The 16,919-nt window shown below is 37.0% G+C and overlaps 1 protein-coding gene across 31 annotated transcripts in view; it reads left to right on the top strand.

The window, feature by feature from the left end:
• The window catches only part of CEP170 (centrosomal protein 170), a 122,734-nt gene that overhangs the window by 25,216 nt on the left and 80,599 nt on the right, over positions 1-16,919 (top strand). For 30 of the 31 annotated variants that reach the window (XM_021064150.1, XM_021064162.1, XM_021064171.1 and 27 more), the window contains exons 2-3: positions 7,392-7,537; positions 14,698-14,787. In XM_021064150.1, the coding sequence (XP_020919809.1) occupies positions 7,433-7,537; positions 14,698-14,787 (195 nt within the window). In that variant the 5' untranslated portion in view covers positions 7,392-7,432. Of the gene's footprint in view, positions 1-7,391; positions 7,538-10,101; positions 14,285-14,697; positions 14,788-16,919 lie in introns of those variants that run through there. The other variant, XM_021064143.1, reaches the window with a different exon arrangement.

Genomic DNA, 16,919 nt, shown 5'->3' with positions numbered 1-16,919 from the left:
TTAGGGGCACAGGTTTGATTTTAGGGGCACAGGATGAAAAGACTCTTTCATCACTGAGTAAGAATTTAGCTGTGAGCTTTTCATATTTGGCCTTTATCATGTTCAAAAAGTTTCCTTATGTTCCTAATTTACCGAGTATTTTTATCATGAAGGGATTTTGAATATTGCCAAGGGCATTTTCTCCATCATTTAAGATGATCACTTTTCTTTCATATTATTGTTCTACTCTGTTACACTGATTCATTTTCATATGTTGACCCATCTTTTCATTCCAGAAATAAATCCCGTGTAGCCATGGTGTGTAATCCTTTCAATATGCTGCTGAATTTGATTTGCCAGTATTTTGATGAAGATTCTTACATCAATAACAGAACATATTGATGTGGTTTTCTTTTCTTGTAGCTTCTATGTCTGCCTTTGGTATTGTAATGCAGCCTTCATAGAATGAATTAGGATGTCTCCCCTCTTCAGTTTTTTGGAAAAGTTTGAGAATAATTACTGATAATTCCTTTTTTAAAAAAATTTAATTATAGTTGATTTACAATATTGTATTAGCTTCAGGTGTACAACATAGTGATTCAAAATTTTTGGAGATTATACTATTCCATTTATAGTTATTACTGGCTATATTCCATATGCTGTATATTATACCATGTAGCTTATTTATATTTTTCATAATCGTTTGTACTTCTTAATCCTCTCCCCCTTTCCTCCCTCCCACTGATAGCCATTAGTTTGTTTGTATCTGTGAATCCATTTCCTTTTTGTTATATTCACTAGTTTTCTTTATTTTTTAGGTTCCATACATAACTGATATCATACAGTATGTCTTTCTCTGACTTATTTCACTTAGCATGATATCCACCAGTTCCGAACATGTTGTTTCAGAAGGCAAAATTTCATTCTTTTTTATGACAGAGTAATACTCCATTCTATGTAAATATGTATATGTCCTCTTTATCCATTCATCTATTAATGGACATTTAGGTTGCTTCCCTCTCTTGCCTACTGTAAATAGTGGGTTGTGTGTATCTTTTTGAATTAGTATTTTTGTGGGTTTGTTTTTTTTTTTTTGTCTTTTTGTCTTTTCTGGGGCCACACCCACGGCATATGGAGGTTCCCAGGCTGGGGGTCTAATTGGACCTGTAGCCGCCGGCCTACGCCACAGACATAGCAACGCCAGATTTGAGCCACGTCTTCTACCTACACCACAGCTCATGGCAACGCCAGATCCTTAACCCACTGAGTAAAGCCAGGGATCAAACCCGCAACCTCATTGTTCCTAGTCGGATTCGTTAACCACTGAGCCACGACAGGAACTCCTTTGTGTTCTTTTGATAGATACCCAGGAATGGGATTGCAGGATCTTATGGTAGTTCTATTTTTACTTTTTTGAGAACCTCCATACTGTTTTTCAAAGTAGCTACACCAATTTATATTCCCACCAACAGTGTCCAAGGGTTCCCTTTTCCTGACATCTTTGCCAGCATTTGTAATTTGTGGTCTTTTTGTTGATAGCCATTTTGCTAAGTGTGAGGTGATGTCTCATTGTGGTTTCACTTTGCATTTCTCTGATTATTAGCAGTGTTGAGCATCTTTTCATGGGCCTGTTGATGTTACTGTTGAGATGCATGCGATCTTTATATATTTACCCTTTATCAGATATATTGTTTGCATAGGAACCCCTTATCAGATGCATAGTTTGCAGATAACTCCTCTCATTCAGTAGGCTCCCTTTTCATTTTGTGGATAGTTTCCTTCCTAGTGCAAAAATGTTTTAGTTTGCAGTAGTCACACTTGTTTATCATTTGCTTTTGTTTCTCTTGCTTGAGGAGATATATCCCTCCCTCCAAAAAAAAAAAATTATTGTCAAGACCAGTGTCAAACAGTGTACTACCTATGTTTTCTTCTAGGAGTTTCATGGTTTCATATAAGTTTTTAATCCTTTTTGAGTGTATTGTTTGTAGATGATGTGAGAAAGTAGTCCAGTTGGACTCTTTGGCATGTAGCTGTCCAGGTTTATCAACACTGTTTATTGAAGAAGCTGCACGTCTCTCAGTGGCTTGAAAACAGCAGTAATTTTATTCTTGTTCACATAAGTGTCCTTCCGCAAGGGGTTGGATGATATGCTGGGGGCCGGCTCCAAGTTGAATGTGACCTCAGCCTCTGTTCTACGTGTCTCCCCTCCTCCCTGAACCAGTGGGCTAACGAGGGCATGTTCTTTTTATGGGCAAGACAGAGGTGCAAGAGGTCAGACCCAGTTGCTCAAGCAACTCGCTCCACAGCTACTAACATCACCCCACTGGCCAGGACAGTCCTGAGGCAGAGCCCACAGTTGTGGAGTGGGAAATTGTACCCCCACTTTTAATGGGAGGAATTACATCTCATGGGGCAAAGGTTATAGTTTGTGGTTGTACTTGAGTATGTGAGAAAGCCTGGGGCTACGATTTTTTCATAGGTCAGTGGTCCTTCATACCCTTCGGACTTTAGATCCCCAGCATGACCTGACAACTATTTGTGCTTTGGGAAAGTGTTACAGGAATTTTAGTCACTGACCCGTTAAATGAACTGCTTCAGGGTTGAGATATGTACAAAATAGAGGTTATAGTATTTTAAATTTTTATGAGTCAGCTATAAGGCATACTATACTGCTACAATTTTTACCCTTAAATATTTCTCCTTTTTTTTTTTTTTTTTTTTTTTGTCTTTTTAGGGCCACCGTCTGTGGGCATATGGAGGCTATCCCAGGCTAGGGGTTGAACCAGAGCTGTAACCACTGGCCCACGTTTATAACCACAGCAACACCAGATCCAAGCCGCGTCTGCAACCTACCCCACAGCTCATGGCAACGAGGATCCTTAACCCACCGAGCAAGGCCAGGGATGGAACCTGCGTCCTCATGGGTACTAGTCAAATTCGTTTCTGCTGAGCCACAATAGGAACTCCAAATATTTCTTTAACTGAATAATTTTAGAGCATTCATGTAGAAGCTATTCAATATATATTTATTGTTCGGTTGACATATTTTGATCTCATATTATGATACTAGTGTATTACTTGGATGAAAAGATTAAGAGGAGAGGGAGAAAAGGCATTGAGCATATATTTAGTGCCTCCCAGTATGCCAGATGGTACAAGATACCCCTTAATATATCTCATTTTACCTTGAAGTGCTCTCTTCTTGTCTCTGGGTTTTTTGTTTGTTTGTTTGTTAGTTTTTTCTTTTTACAGATAGGATATCTGAGGTGCCCAGGTCAAGACCTTGGGTATGTTCTGTATAGTTGGCAAACCCAAAGGCCCCTTTTCCTGACCTTTAAAGGAACCTGAGCTGAAATCTCTGCTTTGGCTGCTAAGGAAGCTCACGAGAGGTTTCAGTTTTGTCCCCTGAGTGTCAATATTACTCAGTGAGTAGAAGAGCGTTACACCTGCAGCATCAGTGAGAAGGCTGTGTGGATAGGGGGAGAGAGGCCAGATGAAAACTGAGGGACAGTGGGTTCAGGTCACATCTCACTCCTTCCCATTGAGGAGAGAGTAGAAGCTGACGCATGGTCCCTGTTCCATCTCAATAAATAAACACCCTTCATCGTGAGGGTTATGTGTTTTATTTTCGTTTTTTAGGAAAATATGTATTTTTGTTACCTTTTAAGCTTATTGAAAGTCAAGATAAAATGGAAAACTTTACCTTATTTGACTCTATATCATGGTATGATTATATGTATATATTGTAGAGTTATATATTACTTATTTGCATATTATATAATTATGTTTGATATTGTCTGCTTAAAATATTTTTATAGCATATGCGTCATGCTTAATATTACTTTGTGATTTCGAAAATGTTAAACTCTTCTTGTTGCCCATAGTTGGCCCTGGTTTTTCATATACTGTATTTAGGCTAATTCAGTTTCCTTTAACATGTCTTATGGATATCGTCCATACCAACAGTGCGGAAAAGAAGTTTCTTTCAGTTCCCTTAAATGAGTTTATAACTATTGACTTCTTAACATCATGTTTTAAAATTGTCCTTCCTTGAAAAGGCAGTATGCAAATTATATACTATATTTAGATCGAAGGTTTTTCCCTCAGGTAAAAATTTTTTGATTTTCTATTGATTTGGCCAGGATATACATATGAAATGCTAAAACCCAATTCGATAAAGAGTAGACAGATGGATCTGCATCAAAGAATTAAGTGAATGGAAGAGTTAAGAATCCACATAAATTGACCATATCAATTTAGGAAGCTGAAGAGGGTGGTAAGACTTAATTGTTTTAACTCTGCAGGGATTATTTGCTTGTTTTGATGAAACCCATTATTTCATGTATGTATAGATAAATTCTTAATATATAGAATTTTTACCTTAATATTCAAATCCTACATTTTACGGGATTCTCTTTTAATGTATAGATGTGTTTTTAATTCCAGAACATTTCAGTTCAGTGTAATATAGTTTGCTTCTAATTAGATCGTATCAGAATGTATCATTTCATGGGAAAATATTTATAAGTAGTATTCTTTTGATCCATAAGGAAAAAAAACTGTTGAGTAGATACTGCCCTTATTCCCATTTTACATATGGGGTATGTAACTTTCCCAAGGTCATGCAGAAATAAAAGTAGTGGAAGCAGGGGTCAGACCTCTCCGCCTGTCCGACCGACTCTTAGGTTTATGCTTTTAATGACACAGCCACATCCTCTGCGACAGTAGTTCTCGGAGTTCAGTCCACAGAAATCTGGGAATCCTTGAAACCATTTCAAAGGTCACAAGGTCAAAACTATTTTCATAATATTATCAAAGCATTACTTGACATTGAATTGATAGTACGAAAAACAATGATGACTAAAGCAGCTGCTACCTTAGTGCAGATCAAGGCATTGGCCCCAAGCTGTGCTAGTAATAGTAATCATATTCTCCACTGCCATGCACTGGGCCGGTAGGAAAAAAAGCAGCTTCACTTAAGAATATCCTTGATGGAGTGTTACAAATGGGAGTTCCCTTGTGGTAGCTGGTTGGGGATCCGCTATGGCATGAGTTTGATCCCTGGCCTGGGATCTTCACGTGTCGTCAAAAAAAATTGATTGAGGTTATTGCTTATTGACCTTTGAGTCACATCTTTTTAATATTCCGTGTGACAGAACTATACACAGAGCATGTGTGCTGTATACCAAAATACCATGGTAGTTTCAGGGAAAAGCATTTTTGTCATTGAGCTGCAAGCTGAACTAGCCATTTGTTTCATAAAACACCATTTGTACTTAAAACAGTGACTGACAGACAGATGATGGTTTTGTAGACTTGAGTATTTGGCAGACACAATGGATGGTATTTTTTGCCAATAAAATTTATACTTTCAAGAGAATATTAGAATTTTTGAAAACGTGATTCTGCCAGCATGAGCTTACCAGCTGCCCTGTACTTAAAGACTTTTCTGATATTAATGAATATGATACTTTAAAACCGTGTAATGAAATGCATCATCACAGGGAAGATCTCTGTAGCTCAGGGAACCAATGTTTTTCAAATTGACCATTGTGCAATGATACAGAATCCTTTCAAAGTAGAAGATGGATTTTCATGTTACAAAGTATGGAAAATTTCAGATTGCATATTGTAAACAACTTTCAAGAAATTACCACCTGTGAAATTTTGATGTAGTGTCAGGTAAAACTATCTTTGGTTATTTGGAAAGACTATTAAATAAGTTTCCCTTTTCCCACTAATTATCTGTGTGAAGCTAGCTTTTAAAATATTTTATTTTATTTTATTTTTTTTGGTCTTTTTGTTGTTATTGTTGTTGCTATTTCTTGGACCGCTCCCGCGGCATATGGAGGTTCCCAGGCTAGGGATCCAATCGGAGCTGTAGCCACCGGCCTACGCCAGAGCCACAGCAACGCGGGATCCGAGCCGCGTCTGCAACCTACACCACAGCTCACGGCAACGCCGGATCGTTAACCCACTGAGCAAGGGCAGGGACCGAACCCGCAACCTCATGGTTCCTAGTCGGATTCGTTAACCACTGCGCCACGACGGGAACTCCTAAAATATTTTAAGTTAAACATTGCATGGCAACAGATTGAATGAGGAGCAGATATGAAAATCCTCTTATTAAGCCAAATGTTAAAGTGATTTGTAAAATAGCATTATTCTTCTCACTAATATTTTTGGAAATATAATTAATTTTCATGAAAATATTAGCTATTTTTACTAAAAGTAAATTGACTTACTGATAATTTTAAGTAAATTAATAATATCTTCTCCATTTTTCTTTCTTTTTTTTTCTTTTCTGGCTGCCCCGTGGCATCTGGAGTTCCCAGGCCACGGATCAAATCCTAGCCACAGTTGTGATCTGTACTGCCGCTATGGCAACGCTGTATCTGTAACTCACTATGCCAGGCTAGGATTCAAATCCACATTTCAGTGCTTCAAAGATGCCACTGGTGCAGTTGTGCCACAGCAGGAACTCCAGTTTTTATTTCTAATATGGTAAATATTAATATATCTAAGCCCTGTAAACAAAATGTTCTTTAGGCTCCTATTTTTTTTTTTTTTTTTTTTTAGAGAGTGTAAAATGGTCTTAAGAACAAAAAGTTTAAGTGCTGCTCTAGAAAAAATGTATTTTGAGAGTATATAGTATTATGAGGACAGAGAAATTGAAATTGCATGTTTGAAAGTACATCAGGTATCTACACTTGATAGACAAAGAAACAGTTTCTTTGGTGTCTGTTGTTAGCTCTTAATCAGGTATCAAATATATTCATTTGAATTTAATCTGTTTTTCAAAGCATGTGTAAGTTAGACGCTTATTTATACAATGTTCCTAGTATTTAGTTTGTTTTAACTTTTTATGGCTGCAGTCACAGCATGTGGAAGTTCCTGGGCCAGGGATCGAATATGAGCCGCAGCTGCAGCCTGTGGCACAGCTGCGGCAATGCCAGATCCTTTAACCCACTGCGCTGGGCCAGGGATCAAACCTGCACCTCTGCAGCAGTCAGATTCTTAACCCACTGTGCCGCACTGGGAACCCCTAGTATTCCCTCGTGTTTACTGAGCTTAACATGATACTAATGTGATCATTTACTTGAGGATTGTGGACTTTATAAGCTGTGCTCAAAGCCTTTCAGAAGGGTGATAAATCTTATTAGTCGACTAGATGCTTAATTGCCTGATAGCTTCCTTTTTAATTGAATTCTTGGTGGAGTCCAGGGACTTACTTTACTGATGAGAATTTGATAGATATGTTGTTTCCTGGGATCGTGGACCGACTGTTTATTTAGTCAGGGAAAAATGTCGAATGCAGTTCTAGTCCTAGGCCTGCGTATATAGCATTTGGTGAATAGATACTAGAGTTGAAAATAATTTGACTGTATGTTTTTCTGAATCTCCCTCTACAGGATGACGTAGCCTTGCCAGAGACTTAGAAGCTAAGCAGAAAATGAGCTTAACATCCTGGTTTTTGGTGAGCAGTGGAGGCACGCGCCACAGGCTGCCGCGAGAAATGATTTTTGTTGGAAGAGATGACTGTGAGCTCATGTTGCAGGTAACTGCATCTTCCTCCTGGGTGTGTCTTCTCGAGTCCTACCATTGCTATAAAATAGTTTTTCTTTCCTTTCAAGAGCAGCATTACTTGTAAGACTTGAACTTCCTGGCTCTCTCTCTTTTAGCTCCAGCTATTGGCTTAATTAATTTTCTCTCCCTTGTATTATTTAAAACTAAATTCTAAGTCTTGGAGAATATATTTTGAAAAATGAGAGCTTTAAATAGAGAAGCTTATTCTTAAGAAGTAAGAAATTTCACATTATACACTTTTAAAATAAGACTTGTAAATAATTCATAAAATGAACATAGCATGAAGTAAAACTGAATTTTAATCATACTTAATTGATACTGAATTAATCTCCTTCTTTTAGAGATGTTCATGATGATGTGTTCCAGTAGTTTGAGCCATACAGATTTTGTTGGTGTTAATTGAATTATGTATGAGGGAGTTACTTTTGAAAGATACTTTAAAGGTATCTTTGAGCAAGGTAATTAGCAGAAAAATGGATCCCCAGGTTTTGGGGGATTTAGTTATTTTAATAGATCCTGACAATAACATCTTATCCCCTTGTCCCCTTACCCCCTTTTTTTAGTTAAAAACTGTAAACAAAGTGCCTAGAATAGAAATGTTTATTCTCTTAGCCCAGTGGTTTTCAACGGGGGGTGATTCTGCCTCTCCCCACACCCCTGAAGGATGTTTGGCAATGTCCGAAGTCATTTTGATTGTTACGCATGGTGGAGGGTTGGAGGTGGTTGCTGCCGACATGCAGTGAGCAGAGGTCCGAATGATCAGGTGAATAACATACTTCTTTATACCCTCCATGCCCCCACCAAACACAACGAAGAATTATTTGGCCGAAAATATTAATAGTCTGAAACTGAAAAACCCTCCATTACCCCTAGAGAAGTCAAATTTGCATATGGTTATATACATATTTTTACTTGCAAAGTATAAAAAGATCTTATTTTGTAGTTTTGAGACAGCAAAAGTGAAGCCACTATATAGCTATATGAGTATATAAGTGAGTTATATACACATATTATGATACTTTAATTAAATAAATCCAATGAGAGAAATAGAAGAGCGGTTTTCTAGGCTTCTCAGTGAAGTGGAATGGTGAGACTGGCAGCTAAGAAGGCAAGAATGATTCTGTTCGGATATAGTCCGCTTGAAACTGAAAGCTGTCTTAGATTCGCAATGGGGGAACTCATTCATTAAAAGAGTGGAAGTGGTACTTTCTGTGTGTATCAGCCAGCAGAGCAGTATCTTACGAAATGTGGAAATGGCTGTTGAAGAGCTTGCAGGATAAATCTGTTCTTAGATGGAGGTGAGCTTAAAAGACACAACTGGTCAGGTGTCTGTGTCCTGGATTATGGGTAACAAGTGGAAGTTGTCTGACCATCTGTGAGGTGGAGCGAGGAAGTCGAGAGTCCGAGGAGACCCAGATGGGTTCCAGGCCGTAGGAGCGCAGTTTTGGAGAGGAGAGAGAAGGAGCCCTGTGGACGATTACCCTCGAGTATGCAGTCGAGTACCGATCAGCATACGTACGTGCAGGAGTTACCTGGGGGCAGGGCAAGAACGCTCGAACAGGTTAGAGGTAACAGTGCCTGGCACTGACTGGGTAAGGAATGGTACGCCTTTCCAGCCAGACTGGAAAACCTTACAATTCGCAGGGCATTGGCCGCTACGGCTTCCTAATGGTAAATAATTAACCCTGGTCTGAGTTCTACTCTTACCTGAATCTTAAAAACAATACCCCAAAGGGTCACACCGTCTTTAAGTAACTTAACTGTGTTAAGTTCAAGAATATTTACAGAGCAAAGTTCAAGAATATTTACAGTAGTACAGAAATACCCAACATTCAAAAAGTAAAACTCCCAGCATCTGGTATCCAATAAAAAATCATCAGGGCTGTAAAGAAGCAGGAAAATGGGACCCATAGTGAAGATGGATTAAAGATTTTTTTGTTTCTGAGGAGCTTGGAACAAAGTTTGGCAGAATTAAAAAGTGGTAAAATGCCTTGAAAAAGAAGAATAAAGTTAGATAACACACTTCTCAAATTCAAAATTTACTACGAAGTAAGTAAATAAGTAAGATATTGGCATAAGGTAGACCTATAGACAAGTGGTACAGAATGAAGAGTTCAAGACTAAATCTCTATACCTCTGTTATGGTTTGAATTGTGTACCCCAGAAGGTACTGTTCCATATTTGTGAATGTCACCTTACCTGGAAACCACCAGACGCAAATGACAAATATTGCATGATTCCACTTATATGAAACACCTAACTGAAATTCATGGAGACACAAGGTAGATGAGTGGTGACCAGTGACTGGGGGCAGGAGGGTTGGAGAGTCATTGCTGTACAGTTAGTCTCTATTTGGGGTGATGAAAAAATTTTAGAAATGGATAGTGGTGATAAGCTGCACAACACTGTAAATTAATGCCTCTGAACTGTACACTTAAAATGGTTAAAATGACAAATATTGTGTTTGTATATATATTTTTTTAATTTAATTTTATTGAAGTATAGTTGATTTACGATATTTTATTAGTTTCAGGTGTACAGCAAAATGAAGCAGTCATACATATAAATATATCCATTCTTTTTCCCCATGTAGGTTATGATAAACGATTGAGTAGATTTTCCTGTGCTCTAACAGTAGCTTCTCGCTAATCATCTACTCTATACAGTAGTGTGTGTGTGTTATTCTCACCCTCCCAGTTCTTCCTCCCCTCCCCGAATATTTATATATAATTTACCACATTGAAAAAACTGAAAGGAAATCAGTGGTAATGGATTTTTTTAAGTATCTTTGAGTTGATTCAGATATCATAATTGAAATAATTCCTTTATAACAGAAATTCAAAGCCAAATCAGTAATTTTTTAATGCGTAGAGACCATTACTACCACTATAAGAAGTTAAAAAAAATTTTTTTCATCTTCATCAATGTGTGTGTCTAATGTGAGCATCTATCCTACTTATGACTATTTCTTATTGATGCTTTATTTTAAAAATAAAATATAAACTTGATGAGGAAACTCTGTGATCAGGCAAGAAAAAAAAAACAGTTGCCTCCAAAAATACGTATGTCCTTTTTCTGCTAGCAGCATACCGCTTTTGGCACTGCCCTAGTCACTGTATTTTCTGAAGAAGGTCCATGGTTTGATTGACATGCTGCTTATGTGGTAGTCTGAATCAACACTACAAATGAATGGGACTTTTCTTAATCCAGAGAGGTACATATTGTGTTTAGAAGTAAGAAAACATATTGGCAAATTGTGTTTAGTTTTTAAAAGGTTTAATTTTTCATAGTATATTAGTAAAATAAATGGATTTAAAAAATCTTATTCTTTTAATATCGTTTCTCAAAAATGAACTAATTTTTGGATTAGTTATAGGTATGGATTATATAGTGGAGACTTTCGCAAGTATATAAATGAAAAATATATCTGTTTTGAAAAATTAGAGCCCTAGAGTTGATGAAATTATGTTTTCATTTTAAGGCTTTATGTAAATGAAATGGTTCAACATTGGTTAGATCAGTTGGTATGATAATTAAAATTGTTAGAAATACAGATGGTTACTGTTTGATTGCTTTTTTATGAATAAATAAAAGAAGAGCTTTTAAAATTTGGTGAACCTAATTTAGCATTTTTAGTTTAAAACCTTCCATTTTTTACAGGAAACAACCACTGGTTAGGTGTTAAATTTTAGAATCTCTGTCTCTGAATAATTTTTAGTAGTTTCTAACCTGTAAAGATTTCAACTACAAATAGATTTGTGAGCATTTAAAAAAATACCGTGATGATAATGTAGTTTAAACCCAGTACAAAAAGGAATCAAATTATCCATAAGGTTGTGTAATCTGTTTGTTACAATTATATTTTTTTGTTAATTATAACCAAAAAAGGTGTTCTGAATTTTTTTTGTTGTTGTTATGTCATCTTACTCCATAAAAGACAGTCTAAAGAATGTGGTCATTGAGAAGAAAATGTGCTTGGGTATTAAAGAGTAGTTGATTAAACAAGGGATTCTGGAATTCCAGTTCTGTTTCTACCACTTTAGCAAGTTAATTAACTTGCTGAGTGGTTTGTCTTGCTATAGGAAGATGACTATATTTCATAAGACCTGTTATGTAACAGATCTTAGAGAGCCATGGATGAAATATATAAAATGTAATTATTGAATAAAGATTATACTTTGTTTTGAGTGGTGCAGTATTATGACTATTAAAAGTACCATGTAGTTTCTAGTTCTCAATGTTTATTTCTGTTTTTTGAGTTGTTCCTCAACAATTTCTAAGAGATATAATTATCTCCACTTTACAGATGATAAAATAAGATTCAGAAAGACGTGGTCAGTGGGTTTTTTTACAATATATTGGATGCCTCTGTGCAAATTGAGTTGCGTAGCAAAGAATAAATCACTAGATATTATCATGACTGTAAAACTGTAACTGGACTTTAAAGAATCTTTCAGCTACGGTATCTTTTAAAAATTTTAAATGATGATGACATACAGTGGCAGATGTTCTCTTTTTAGTTTTTTCTTAGCATATGTATCCATGTATTTGTCTCTTAGATTTTTAGTAGGAAGAAGAGAGAATAATGTTAATCAGTGGCTATTTCATACCTAAAACATGTATGACACATATCAAGATCAAGAAGTCATTTTTCCATTTCATAGTTTGTAGAAATTAGTCACTTTGAGTCTCGAATGCTTTTTTTGTTGTGCCTGGCCTGAAATTGTTGTGTTTTAAAAAATACTTTTTGAATTGTTTTTTATGTGTTGACTTTTATTCAGTGAGAGACTTTTTCTGGCTTGTTTGTTGCAGGAGAGGAAGTATTCTTAAACAAATGAAGAAGTATTCTTGCTTCATTTTGATACTCTTATTTGCCAAATTCGTCTGCTTTTTTAATTATCTGAGAGCCAGAATTTGTTTTGTTATTTTGGTTCTGTTGTTTTAAGCTACCTGCTTTGTAGTTTCTCAAAATTTGGTTTGAATTTTGTAACTTCAGTACTTTTGCTCTTTTATTATGTAAGAAAACTTTTCTACCTACCTTCTGTATACAGTGAAATTGGCCAAATAGCATGGATTTTCTTTCCATCAAGCTTTTTAAAGCACATACTATGTACTAGACACTATGCTGAGTGTTGAGATATCATTGTGCCCACAGATGGGGTCTTTCTGTCCTTTAGGGCTTAGAGTCTCATAGAATGAGATTGCGTGTAAACAGCTAAGTGTGAACAGCATGACCCAGGACACTGATGGGAGTTGGCATGAGGTGCACAAAAAAGAGATTGGTCAGTTCTGCCTGCAAGGAATTATGGGAATGTGAAATCTGGAGAGACTTCCTGGAGGAGGCGGCTTGCTCTCAGTTACCTTAAAAGATGAATACATGGTTTCTGGAAGGCTAGAGTATGGTTGAGTACGTGGTATTGAAGTGTCTGTTTTAGGTGTTTAAAATAGTTCCTTGCCGTTTGTATGTAGGACGTGAAGGCAAATGTTTTGAGAGATTAAGACAGGGACGTTTTAGGGGGCCAGACCTTGGAGGCCCTTGGGTGCTATATTAAAGACTTGAGATGTTTTACCTTGGCTAGTAAGAGGACTGGGGAGTTTGTTTTAAGCAGGGCAGTACTGCCTTTTCAGATGCTTCCCATACCTTCAGTCTCATCAAAAAAAAGCTGTCAACCTTTTGTATAGAATGATTGAACAAAGATAAGTCATTTTACCAAGGTCACTCAGGAGGCTGGAGTTGGGTATTTCCATTCTCCCATGTCAGTTAGGTTCCGTAAAAACCCACATTGGTTCGGTTGAACAAGTTCCGTTAGAGCAGTTTTCCTGGAGGCAGGCTCTGGGTGAGGAGAACAGGATGGGTGTATCTCCGAATGACTGCTTTCCTCCTCACCTTGCCAGGAGCAGGAGATTTTTCTCCAGTCCTTCCCCTGAGATGCTTGTGGGACTTCTGGAGGGAAACTCAGGAAAAAATGATGTTCCCCCCAAGGCTGTGTCCCTGGGGGTTCTCAGCTCTCCAGGTAGTTCACACTCAAGGCTCCAGCCATTAAGCGCTTCACCGTATAGTTTTTCTACCAGTTGCAGGAGGGAGCGGTCATTTCTGCTCTCAGCAAGCTGTGGTTCTCCGCTCTGTCTCTATTCACCCGCCGTGGTGGTTCTCGGGTGGCGGTTGACCTTAGGACCTCAATTTTCTGGTGACACTAAAGCAGGTTGTTGATTTTCCGTTTAAGCTTTTTCTTGTTGTGAGGATGACGTCCACGCTCTTTACACGCTGGCCCGGAAACTGGAAATTAGGTCTGCTCCCCATTCTGGATGCGTCCCTGGCTTCTTCTCGACAAAGGTTCTCGTAGTCATCCTGTAATAAATGGTCGCTGAGTTCACATTCACTGGTTCTCAGACTATTTCTTCCTGTCACTATTCTGGTAGTTCCTTTCAGTAAAAAAATGTCCAGAGGCTTCTCGTTCATCTTTGAGCTGCTTTCATGTACAAATAGCTCACTAAGCTGTGGAGAGAAAGAGTGTATGTGTGCTTTCCAAGAGACATAAAGGCAATTTTCAGAAATCAGTTTGTCGTATCAGTTCCTCTTTTTGGCTTTTCTTCTTTCTCGCTTAGAGCTCTCCCCTGAGTTTTAGAACCCACAGTTTAAGTGAGGGTCAGCTTATTCGGGAGCATATCACATTACGGTCCTTTCATCTTCATCTTCAGACTCCTTAAACAATTTATGGTACAGTTTTTAGTATTGAAAGATACTATACTAGAATAAGATTTATAAGACATTATAAAATGATAATTTGATAATTCACATGATTTCCATATAAGAGTTTCAAATTGTAAAAAAAACATTGTCATTTGATACATTCAGCAAAATCAGCTGATTTAAAATCTCTGCAAAGTAGAACGTGTGACTTCGGTAGAAAGGAATGTCTTAAAATTTTGGCGGCTTTCCTCTTTGGGAAGTGATGCCAAATTTGTGTTGAATTGTAACAGTTAAAGTCTCATTTGATTTACTTTCACTTTGATATTTCCCTATGTCTCTCTTCTGTCCTATTAATACAGAGTATTTAGCTAGAAATCCTTATTTTTGTTATTTATTTCAATATTTTCTTGTGTTTATTAACTTTAAAAATTTTCTGTCAGTCTCGTAGTGTGGATAAGCAACACGCTGTAATCAATTACGATGCCTCTGCTGATGAACATTTGGTGAAAGATTTGGGCAGCCTAAATGGGGTAAGTTAAGAGTTTGCTTTTTGTCTTATTTGAATTTTTGTTTAGCATTGTAAGAAAATGAATCAGATTACATTTCCTGTTATATTTGCTTTTCTTTAGTTTCCCCTTACTTGTTTATGGAAACAGTATGGAGTTCTCAAAAAAACTAAAAATAGAATTACCATATGATCCAGCAGTCTCACTTCTGAGTATATATTTGGAAAGAAACTTTAATTTAAAAAGATACATGCACCTCGATAATCATAGCCAAGACATGGAAATAACTTAGATGTCCATCAACATGAATGGGTTAAGATGTGGTACATATATACCGTGGAATATCACTCAGCCGTAAAAAAGAATGAAATAGTGCCATTTGCAGCAACATGGATGCACCTAGAAATTATTATACTAAATGATGTAAGCCAGACAAAGACAAACACCATATGATATCACTTACATGTGGAATCTAAAATATGGCAGAAATGAACCTATGTACAGAACAGAAACAGACTCACAGACATAGAAAACAGACTTGTGGTTGCCAGGGGGGAAGGAGGGTGAGCTAGGGGTGGACCTGGGGTTGGGGCTGTATGGCACAGGGAACTGTATTCAGTATCCTGTGAGATAAGCCATAATGTAAAAGAATATAAGAAAGAATGTATATGTGCATGTGTGTTTGTATTATTGAATCTCTTTGCTCTACAGCAGAAATTAATGCATTGAAAATCAACTATATTTCAATACAAAAATAAAAAATAAAAGATTATTAAAAAAAAAAAAGACTTCTCTAAGGAGATAAGATGAAAGCTTGGCCTTATTGAATGGCTTGAATTTATATGTGGGAAAACAGTGAAAAGTCATGACAGTAAGAATGAGAAAAGCACTCTTAGGAGACAAGAAGTATGGGTTAACTGGAAAAAAAAATATGCAAAGGTGGTTGGGTGCCAGATGGTTGGAGGACCTTCTGTACTGGAGTAAAAGGGAGTGAAACTCATTCATTGACCTTAACAAATGTGGTATGTGATTTGTACACTAGTGTTCATTCTTTCTTCTTTGCCTTCCTACACTGAAGATGTTTTTGTGTTACTGCAGTGAAGGTTTTTTTCCTAGTTCTTCATTTACTCCTTCTGTATTGGCAAAATATAAGTAGCTGTGAAATAAGAGAATACTAAAGTATTGAAGAATTTATTCTCAATTTTCTTACGACCCTGCTAACATACACAAATAGGATTTTGTTCAGATCTACGCTGTTAAAATTCTTGAAATGAACTTAACAGAAACTAAATGTATCCCAACTTCTTCCAACTGCTGCTGCTTTTTAAAATATACATTAAACATTATATGGAAAAACATATGCAGAAATTTCACAAATATAGTAAAACTTTTTTTTTTTTTTTTTTTTCTTGTTCAGGCTTGTCCTGCTACTCCCTGAAGGACTTTTATGTTTATTCCTTGAGATACGTTCTTGGAGGCATTTTTTTTTTTTTTCCTGTTAGTTTTATTCATACCTTTATTTTTTTCCCTATGGCGCATAGACTTAAGTCTTAATTCCCTGGACTTGAACTGAAATGCCTCACATCTGGCATGGCCCACTTTTCCTGATTCATGCCCCATTGCATGTTCCTTGCTATACCTCCCAAACAGCACTTTTCCTACTGCACTGTCTGCTTCTTCAAATACCTCGTTAGATTTTCTGTACCCCAGTAGTTCTGACATCTGCCTTGTCACTTATCAAAGTCACACTTATTTTTAAAAGTGAAGTCCAAATTCTGCATCTTTCTGAAGGGAGCAAAGAAAAAGTATTTAAGAATATTAACTGACTGTTGTTAACACATCGCATGGATTAAAGTAGAGATAGGCAGACAAGGTGGAAACTATTTTAACACAGGGCATGTAAGCAAGCAGTTTTGATTCTCAGGTCCTGTTTGTAGAGTTACTCTTCTGCACACCTATAAAATTCTCTTTTAATCTCTATTTTGGATGTATTACCAGCCTTATATTAAATCTGCTTGTGCATATCTGTAACTGTGCTAGATTATGTGCTTTGGAACAGTTCATGTGCCTTTTGCTTCTGTAAATACATTACAGTGCCTAGCTCAAAGCTCTGCACAGTGCATGAACCCAGTAAATCTTTTGTAAAACTTATAGTT

Source organism: Sus scrofa, chromosome 10 (genome assembly GCF_000003025.6).
Source record: "Sus scrofa isolate TJ Tabasco breed Duroc chromosome 10, Sscrofa11.1, whole genome shotgun sequence".
Taxonomy (NCBI): Eukaryota; Metazoa; Chordata; class Mammalia; order Artiodactyla; family Suidae; genus Sus; species Sus scrofa.
Note: the sequence above shows the minus strand (reverse complement) of the source record. Positions and strands in the feature narration are given on the sequence as shown.